Below are 10,458 nucleotides of genomic sequence, written 5' to 3' on the forward strand. Positions count from 1 at the left end.
CGGAGATTACCGGGGGACACACGTGAAGCCCGGCGAAAAGAGGAACGGCACGGGCGCAGCGCGTAAACCTCCTCTAGTTGCCCGACGATGGGAATCAGCCAAGCGCCGACCGGAGCAGGCGTGCGTCTCGCGAGATACCGGCGAAGACAACTTGTGTATTCCTGTGGAAATGAGGAGGACCACACCCTGCTGGGAGAAAGTGCCAGCCATGCCTTCAGCTTCACAAGCCGCCCAGCTCGTATTCCACGGCGTTTACGCTTCCTTGGTGGGAGCGCGTTGACCCGGAGGAGACAGTCGGGCACGTCAGCCAGGTAGAAGGACTTGGACTTATTCGCTTAAGTGACAATTCAACCATGAAAATTAAAGATGCATGGGAAAAGGAGTTGGGAATATAACTGAGTGAGGGTCTCTGGGAGGAGGCCATTGATAGAATACGATCTACTACTACCTGTGCTCGTCTGTGTCTTATTCAATTCAAATTGTACATAGGGTGCACTTTTCTAAATCAAGACTCTCTGAAATGTACCCAGACATTGAAGACAAATGTGTTAAGTGTAATGGTTCCCCTTGTCACCTTAGCCACATGTTTTTTTCTGTCCTAATCTTCACTGTTATTGGTCTAGTTACTTCACCACTATGTCTGCTATTCTTGGTGTGAACCTGCAGCTTTGTCCTCTTGTTGCCATATTTGGGATCACTGGCTCATCACTTGCATTGACTTCCACACAGAGGGACATTATAGCATTTACGTCTCTAATTGCGAGACACTTATTGTTACTACATTGGAAATCTCCTAAAGGCCCTTCTTTCTCTCTATGGCTCAGAGATATGATGCATTTTCTGAAACTTGAAAAAATTAAGTACACATTAAGAGGACGTACAAACAGATTTTTCCTGGTGTGGCAATGCTTTATCTCCTATTTCACAAATTTGCAGGTGTTGTCGATATGAACGTGTGCTTGTACCTGGCTCTTGTCATGTCCGTAGTATTTGTGAATACTTAATTGGTGGTATGTGCTTTATATGTTGGGCTGAGATGGGGTGGGAGGGGGATGTTCATTAACAAAAACAAAAACCAGGGACAACTAGATAATATTCCAATGTAATTTGTTTTCTTTATTGATGTTCCTAATAAAAACATTTGGAAAAATAAAAAAAATAATAATAATAAGCACTTTATAAAGTAACAGTTTAAACACCTTTATAACTTGAACCTTTTAAAGTAATCATGTGCAATAGTATTTCATGTGTTTTCATTATGCTTTGTAAATGGTACACCTTATACATTAAGTCTTGTGACACATGGTTATTATGTCTTGTATAATCGTGGGTATTTGAGTAATTTTCCTTGAGTCAAACCTGAAGATTAGGAGGCCCACCAATGCTCCCATGGTCTGACCTGCCCAGAAAATACAATGGATGATATAATGAATGAGTTCAATGTCCATAACAATATTTGGTCATCTATAACTACAACTAGCATTACTTATTCACTGTTTTATTGTTGTAAATATGTATGTGGTTGCCCAGAAACTTGTGACTCCAGTCACAAGCTAAAGCGCAGGAAATTTAAACAGGCCTAGTGAATCACAAAACAATTATAGAGACGCATCCACCAGAACTACGTCTGTGCTGCTGTTGGTACTACTATAAGTGTTTCTACTATTGTTTTATACTCCGTAAACTTAAATTTAAAAAAATAATCCATACTGTATCTACACTACAATGTTTTTGTATCATTGTTTTCACCAGGACTCTTCATGTTATCACTTCATTTTACCACAGTAAAAAGTGAAAAGGGATCTTTTCTCAGTAATCATTTTTTTAAGAGTGCAATCGGCCCCTCCAACCACACCAAACATTCACACACACCACTTTCAAACTAGGCAATGTGGGTGAAGTGTGTTGCCTAAGGACACAATGACAGAATTTGGTCCGAGCGGGACTCGATCCTCTGACCTTCCGGTGGGGGGACTAACACTCTAACCCCTGAGCCACTGTCGCCTCTGGACTGTTAGACTGTTACCTTTAAAATATTTCACCTATTATAATATCTTTATATCATTAGTATTGTAATAAGCTTCAAACAGTTTGTGGTTCAATGATGTAGGACACAAGATTTTAATTTAGTGTAATTTTATTAACATTTCAACTTAATCAAATATATAATGCAATGATATAATTTTAAAACGTTTTTGATTGGATGTAGAAGTGGAAACTGTTAAATTATACCTTTAAATCAATAAACTAGAAACAGAACAATCCCAATCCACTTAACCTGAGATAAACTCACTGTTTAAATGTGACCAGTATATTTCCATTAGATTGTGTTAGAGATAGGTACAGCAGTCCCAGATATTCAGGACAATCCATCAGAGCGCCAACATCCCAGTCACAGTTAAAAAAGCTGTGTGGGTCATCTGGGTTGGCATAACGGTCATGTTAGTAATGATGCTTGCCGACGTGGTCACAGCAGTCGCACGATTCGTAAAAGACCAGATCTGAAGGACAATACATCAGAGCGCCATGACTCCAGTCACAGTTAAAAAAGGTGTGTGGGTCATCTGGGTTGGCATAACGGCCATTTTTGCCTTCACAGACGTTCTTTGCAACTAGAAGAAAAGAGGGAGTATTACAATTCTATGAGTATTAAATGATAACACATTATATATTTAGATCACCATGTTACCTTTGATTGTTTTGAAAAGACTATATCTGCCCAAAACTTTGTAATAAAATCTTTAACAAGTTTCAGTTTCATTTAGTTTGACAAAATAATCGAGAGATCACTAGATTACTCAAACATGCATGGATGATCTTTTCCACCTTAATATTACATTCAAACTAAACAGTTTATTACCTATGCTGGTGGTTCCGGTGTTTTGGTAGTGAGGCTGTAGGTGCCAAGGGTCGACGGCATAGTCACAGCAGTTGCACGATTTGTAAAACACCAGATCATGAGGACACTTCAACAGACCGCCACGACCCCAGTCACAGTTTAAAAAGCAGTGTGGTTCATTTTCGATGGCATAAAGTCCATTTTTGCCTTCGCAGACATTGACGGCTTTGGTACATAGAAGAAAAGAAGGAGTATTACAATTCTATGAGTATTAAATGATAACACATTACATATGTAGATCACCATGTTACCTTTGATTGTTTTGAAAAGACTATTTCTGTCAAAACCTTTGTAATAAAATGTTTAACAAGTTTCACTTTCATTTAGTTTGACAAAACAATCAAGAGATCACTAGATTACTCAAACATGCATGGATGATCTTTTCCACCTTAATATTACATTCAAACTAAACAGTTTATTACCTTTGGTGGTGGTGGTGGTGGGTCCGGTGTTTTTGGTGGTGGTGGTGGTAGTCCTTAGGTGCCAAGGGTCTTTGACATAGTCACAGCAGTCGCACGCTTCGTAAAAGATCAGATATTCAGGACAATACATCAGAGAGCCATGACCCCAGTCACAGTTAAAAAAGGTGTGTGGGTCATCTGGGTTGGCAAAACGGCCATTTTTGCCTTCGCAGACATTGGGGGCTTTGGTACATAGAAGAAAAGAGGGAGTATTACAATTCTGAGTATTAAATGATAACACATTATATATTTAGATCACCATGTTACCTTTGATTGTTTTGAAAAGACTATTTCTGCCAAAAACTTTGTAATAAAATCTTTAACAAGTTTCAGTTTCATTTAGTTTGACAAAACAATCAAAAGATCGTTAGATTGCTCAAACATGCATGGATGATCTTTTCCACCTTAATATTACATTCAAACTAAACAGTTTATTACCTTTGGTGGTGGTGGTGGTGGGTCCGGTGTTTTTGGTGGTGGTGGTGGTAGTCCTTAGGTGCCAAGGGTCTTTGACATAGTCACAGCAGTCGCACGCTTCGTAAAAGATCAGATATTCAGGACAATACATCAGAGAGCCATGACCCCAGTCACAGTTAAAAAAGGTGTGTGGGTCATCTGGGTTGGCAAAACGGCCATTTTTGCCTTCGCAGACATTGGGGGCTTTGGTACATAGAAGAAAAGAGGGAGTATTACAATTCTATGAGTATTAAATGATAACACATTATATATTTAGATCACCATGTTACCTTTGATTGTTTTGAAAAGACTATTTCTGCCAAAAACTTTGTAATAAAATCTTTAACAAGTTTCAGTTTCATTTAGTTTGACAAAACAATCAAAAGATCGTTAGATTGCTCAAACATGCATGGATGATCTTTTCCACCTTAATATTACATTCAGACTAAACAGTTTATTACCTTTGGTGGAGGTGGTGGTGGTTCCGGTGTTTTTGGTGGTGGTGGTGGTAGTCTTGTCGTAGTAGTGATGCTTGTCGACATAGTCACAGCAGGGGCACGATTCGTAAAAGACCAGATCTCCAGGACAATACATCAGAGAGCCATGACCCCAGTCACAGTTAAAAAAGCTATGTGGGTCATCTGGGTTGGCATAAAGTCCATTTTTGCCTTCACAGACGTTCCCTGTACATAGAAGAAAAGAGGGAGTATTACAATTCTATGAGTATTAAATGATAACACATTATATATTTAGATCACCATGTTACCTTTGATTGTTTTGAAAAGACTATATCTGCCAAAAACTATGTAATAAAATGTTTGATAAGTTTAAATTTCATTTACTTTTACAAAACAGTTGAGAGATCACTAGATGACTTAAACATGCATGGACGCTCTTCCACCTTAACATTACATTCAAACTTAATATTTTATTGCCTTTGGTGCTGGTGGGATTGGGAGAAAGTAGGAGAAAAACAGTTAAAGCTGCTATACCTGATTTTTACTGTTCTTAAAAACATAAAAAAAATAAAATAAAATAACAGGACTAGTTCATTTTCAGCAGGTTGGAGTGGTCCAAACGTATTTCTCACTTTCATAGCACTTCCTGGGCATCCAAATGATTCACTGTGATGAGTTTTTAAGGGAATTTTACAACTTGAAGAGGTGAGACCAAAGATTTGTTGTCACGCCCCTGCTAACAACAACTAACATGCTAACAGCGCTGCTTTGTGAGCAAAAAACAATCTTTATAATGTTAACTGTAAGAAGAGTTTGAATAATGCCCGAGGGAGATCACTAGATTACTCAAACATGCATGGATGCTCTTCTTGTCCTTAATATTCCATTCAAACCAAACAGTTTATTACCTGCTGGAGCAGTGGTGCTGGGATTGAAGTTGAGCAGCAGGCATAGACCTTAAAGAGATGACATTTCAAAGTGAATTCCAGAACTTGTAAGGCCTAGGATTGCTTTGTGACATTTGATAAAACAATAATTATTACAGTTATAACAGTGCATTTGACCCATATAGCGTCTATGTCTTATGACACCCAAAATGACTAAATTTCTTGTATTTGATTCCCTCCTCACTCTCAAGCGTCATGTGTTTTGCCCAGAGACACAAGGACAGTATGCATTTGGACAAGACTTGAACCATCAACTCCCTGTTCTCACAATGTCACTGTATTTACACAGAAAGAAGAGAAATTAACAGATTGTGTACCTGTGGTAAGAAGTACTCCGTGCATTGTTCTGTTGTGACAGAGAAACAGAGAAACATATTCATTTGTTTTACAATGAAATGAACTGAAATAATAACAGACATGTAAATAAAACTATAAATACACAGACTGTAGATTTTAACTCATTTAGTCACACTTTAGTCAAATTAATACTTGAAAAACTGTTCTACTGACACCTGTTCTGATTCTCAGACCCGTTCATTTCTAGATCTATATGTTTAAGATTATAGGACCAAAAAGAAAGTGTTTTATTTCAAGCAAAACAGAATGTATTTTGTTTGGTTCAAAATTTTTCATGGCATGTTGTCAGAAACCTGGGGGTTAAATTTGATGAATATTTGCTGTTTGATAAACATTGACGGTGTAGTTAAAGCCAGTTTCTTTCAGCTTCGTCTCCTGGCAAAAGTAAAACCATTTCTTTGTAAAGCTGACATGGAAAAGGCCATGCACGCTTTTTTAGTTCCAGGATTGACTATTGTAATGCTCTTTATATTGGACTAAATCAATACACTCTCCAACGCTTGCAATTAGTTCAAAACGCTGCAGCCCGACTTCTGACAAATACTCCCAAACATAGTCACATCACCCTGGTTCTGTACTCCCTCCACTGGCTCCCAGTACGTTTCAGGATTGATTTTAAACTTTTAATGTTTGCTTTTAAAGCTCTGCATGATATTGCACCTCTATATCTTTGCGAGCTGTTAACGGCTCATACGCCCAACAGAGCTCTGCGGTCGGCCAGTCAACACCTGCTGAAGGTCCCCACAACCAAAAGGAAACAGTGGGGTGAGCGTTCATTTTCTGTGGCTGGTCCCAGACTTTGGAACTCTTTGCCCCTGGAGTTACGCTCAGTCACTACTTTGTCTCTGTTTAAAGACAAAGCTAAAGACTCATTTGTTGACAATTGCCTTCAGCTAATGACTGTTTTTATTGTTTGTTGTTTTGTATATAGAATTTTTGTTGTTGTTTTTATATTTTAATGCACTTGAAAAGCACTTTGGTTCAGTTTTTGCTGTTGTAAAATGCTATACAAATAAAGTTTGATTGATTGATTGATTGAAGCTCATCTAGACATAAACTGTTACTACCACAGTGTGTACTGTCTCCCATAATGATAAATGAAGTACTTATGATTTTAGCCTTTACAGATAAGACAAAGCTTAAGCTCTAAAAGGACTCGTACATCGACGGACACGTTTAAAACAGTGAGCTCTAAATGTAGATACTTTATACCAGCAGAGGTCATTTATTCTTCTAAAAAAGGACCATCCATCATTGAGCTGTTTGCTTCACAGTGACCTAGGTCTGTTCATGTTTGAACAGTTTATGCACACATAAAAACAAGACACTTTCACAGAACCCCTTAAGTCAATATAAAGTCAATAGAAACAACATACACAGATGTACTACCAGTTAACGCAGTATAAAATGAAGGAAGTAGGATACTCACTGCAGATTGTAGCTCCGATAACAAATGAAGCTGTTTCGTCTTTACTTTTATATTGATTAGGGTGTGGACCATGGTATATTTAATTGATGCTTATCGTTCAACAGAGCAATTATCGAGGGTGGTACAGCAGGTGACACAAGCACGAGGCTGAAGTCTATTTATGAAAGACTCACAACTTAAGTATGAGGAATTACACAGGAGAAATATGTGACGATGACGCACAGCTCTGAGCATCATCAGTGTATTTAATTCTGTAGTGTCTGTATATATTTATATATTTATATATGGTATGGCTCACACTGCTGTTCAGGGACGGTACATTTTGTATTTATTTAACTTATGAAAATTAACATTAAATTTACTTGTTTTTTATTTATTTTTATTTTGAACTGTGGTCATGTAAATATCATTTCAAGTTCTAAAATTAATTAGTCTAATAACCATGGGGTGGTTTTGTTAAAACCTTTTCCTGTTTATCATTAAAGTTAATCGGTCAATCATAAAGTACCTCAAGATAAGAGTCATTATGATGTTTTTAGGTGTGTCAGCTTCATTCCACATTAGACACCATTTTAATTTAATTAGCCCCAAATCAACTATGGACAAAATAAAAGCGCAAGAAAAGAAAAAAAAAAAACTAAACAAAATGAGACAAATGAGGTACATCTATAAAGGAAGCTCAGTGTGAGGTACTCTCTATCGTACTATGAAGAAATTAATAAATAATATTGATCTGTTAGCCCTAACTGAAACATGGCTTCAGGAAAATGATTATGTTAGACTAAACAAATCTACACCAAGTCACATGAACTTTCAGAGTGCCCGGAGCACAGGTGGAGGTGGTGCTGTGGCCGTCATCTCTCATTCCAGTCTAATTCTCAGCCCCAAACCCAACTATACACACCTCTCCTTTGAAAGCCTCGCACTCTCCATTACGTGCCCCAATTGGAAAAACCAAAAAGCTGTTATATTTATAATAATTTATCGACCTCCTGGTCCATATGCCGACTTCCTGACAGAGTTTTCTGATTTTATTTCAAGTTTAGTCTTGAATTGGGAAAGGATTGTTATAGTTGGAGATTTCAACATTCATGTAGATAACGGCAGTGATTGCCTCAGTGATGCTTTTGGCGCACTCCTGGATGGGATCGGTTTCACCCAGAGTGTGAATAAGCCGACTCACTGTCACAATCACACTCTAGATCTCGTTCTAACCTACGGTATTGAGATTAATGATCTAATTGTCCTTCCTCAAAACCCTATACTCTCTGACCATTTCTTAATTACCTTTCATTTTATACTAAAAGACTATCCAGCCCCACAGAAAAAAACTATAATGAAAAGAACATTATCAGATAAATTGGTTACAGAGTTTAAAGAAATTATTGAGCCATTACTAAAAGATATGTCATGTGACAATGACAATAATTTTAATCCAATTGTCACTGATCAATTGGTTGACAGAACAATGCTCACCTTAAAATCTGCTCTCGATGTTGTAGCTAAAACAGAAAAGCATTAAACCAAGACCTCCGGCTCCATGGTACACGTTACAGCTCAGGACACTCAAACAACATGTAAGACGCACAGAGAAGCTTTGGCGCCGCTCGCGCTCTGAGCAGTCTCTGAAGGCATGGAAGCTCTGCCTGCTCACTTATAAGGCCGCTCTGCGGAAAGCCCGAACTAGATAATATTCCAATCTAATAGAAGTAAACAAAAATAACCCCAGATTTCTGTTCAGCACTGTAGCCAGGCTGACAAACTCCCACACTGCTAATGAGTCTCTTATCCCCTCGAACATTAGTTGTGATGACTTTCTTCACTTCTTCGATTACAAAATTACAACCATTAGAGACAAAATCAACAAAGCTACTCCAAAAATCAGCTCTGAGCTAATCCAGTCTGTAATGCCAATATCCCACATGGATCCTCTAATAATATTAGATAAATTTACTCCTGTTGATGAGGTGGAGATTACCTCAGTCATCATGTCGTCCAAACCATCAACCTGTTTGCTCGACCCTATTCCAATCAGACTCCTCAAAGAAGCCCTCCCCCTAATAATAGATTCCATCCATAACATAATAAATATGTCGTTAGAAAATGGCTACGTTCCTCAGTCCTTTAAGTATGCTGTGATTAAACCCCTTTTGAAAAAACCTAACCTAAATCCTGATGAATTAGTCAACTATAGACCTATCTCTAATCTTCCCCTCCTCTCAAAAATTCTAGAACGAGTGGTGGTGAAACAGCTCTGCCGCCACCTGCAGGACAATATCCATCCATCCATCCATTTTCTTCCGCTTATCCGGGGCCGGGTCGCGGGGGCAGCAGTCTAAGCAGGGACTCCCAGACTTCCTTCACCCCGGACACGTCCTCCAGCTCCTCCGGTGGGACCCCAAGGCGTTCCCAGGCCAGCCGAGAGACATAGTCCCTCCAGCGTGTCCTGGGTCTTCCCCGGGGCCTCCTCCCGGTGGGACATGCCCAGAACACCTCCCTAGGGAGGCGTCCAGGAGGCATCCTGAGCAGATGCCCGAGCCACCTCAGCTGGTTCCTCTCAACGTGTAGGAGCAGCGGCTCTACTCCGAGCTCCTCCCGTGTGACCGAGCTCCTCACCCTATCCCTAAGGGTGCGCCCGGCCACTCTGCGGAGGAAGCCCATTTCAGCCGCTTGTATCCGCGATCTTGTCCTTTCGGTCATTACCCAAAGCTCATGACCATAGGTGAGGGTAGGAACGTAAATTGACCGGTAAATCGAGAGCTTCGCCTTCCGGCTCAGCTCCTTCTTTACCACAACGGACCGATACAGCGACCGCATCACTGCAGACGCTGCACCGATCCGCCTGTCAATCTCACGCTCCATCCTTCCCTCACTCGTGAACAAGACCCCGAGATACTTGAACTCCTCCACTTGGGGCAGAGACTTACCACCCACCCGGAGAGAGCAAACCACCTTTTTCCGGTCGAGAACCATGGCCTCGGATTTGGAGGAGCTGATTCTCATCCCAGCCGCTTCACACTCGGCTGCAAACCGCCCCAGTGCCTGCTGCAGGTCCTGGCTTGAAGAAGCCATCAGGACAACATCATCTGCAAACAGCAGAGATGAAATCCTGTGGTTCCCAAACCAGGCCCCCTCCGGCCCCTGGCTGCGCCTAGAAATTCTGTCCATAAATATAATGAACAGAACCGGTGACAAAGGGCAGCCCTGGCGGAGTCCAACATGCACTGGGAACAGGTCTGACTTACTGCCGGCAATGCGAACACAGCTCCTGCTCCGGTCATACAGGGACCGGACAGCCCTTAGCAAAGAGCCCCGGACCCCATACTCCCAGAGCACCCCCCAAAGGACACCACGAGGGACACGGTCGAATGCCTTCTCCAGATCCACAAAACACATGTGGACTGGTTGGGCATACTCCCATGAGCCCTCGAGGACCCGATGGAGAGTATAG

At 40.4% G+C, this 10,458-nt stretch overlaps 1 protein-coding gene across 1 annotated transcript; it reads right to left on the reverse strand.

Moving 5' to 3' along the window:
* Positions 1–2,093: 2,093 nt before the first annotated feature.
* Positions 2,094–7,031, reverse strand: LOC117373098 (uncharacterized). The gene is made up of 8 exons (XM_055222835.1): positions 7,008–7,031; positions 5,539–5,567; positions 5,183–5,230; positions 4,278–4,499; positions 3,799–4,020; positions 3,322–3,543; positions 2,861–3,064; positions 2,094–2,612 (listed from the first exon to the last, which is right to left on the reverse strand). The coding sequence occupies exons 2-8, from the start codon at positions 5,561–5,563 to the stop codon at positions 2,443–2,445; spliced, it is 1,113 nt and encodes a 370-aa protein (XP_055078810.1). The 5' UTR covers positions 5,564–5,567; positions 7,008–7,031; the 3' UTR covers positions 2,094–2,442.
* Positions 7,032–10,458: the final 3,427 nt, after the last annotated feature.

The sequence above is a fragment of the Periophthalmus magnuspinnatus genome, chromosome 7 (genome assembly GCF_009829125.3).
Source record: "Periophthalmus magnuspinnatus isolate fPerMag1 chromosome 7, fPerMag1.2.pri, whole genome shotgun sequence".
NCBI lineage: Eukaryota > Metazoa > Chordata > Actinopteri > Gobiiformes > Gobiidae > Periophthalmus > Periophthalmus magnuspinnatus.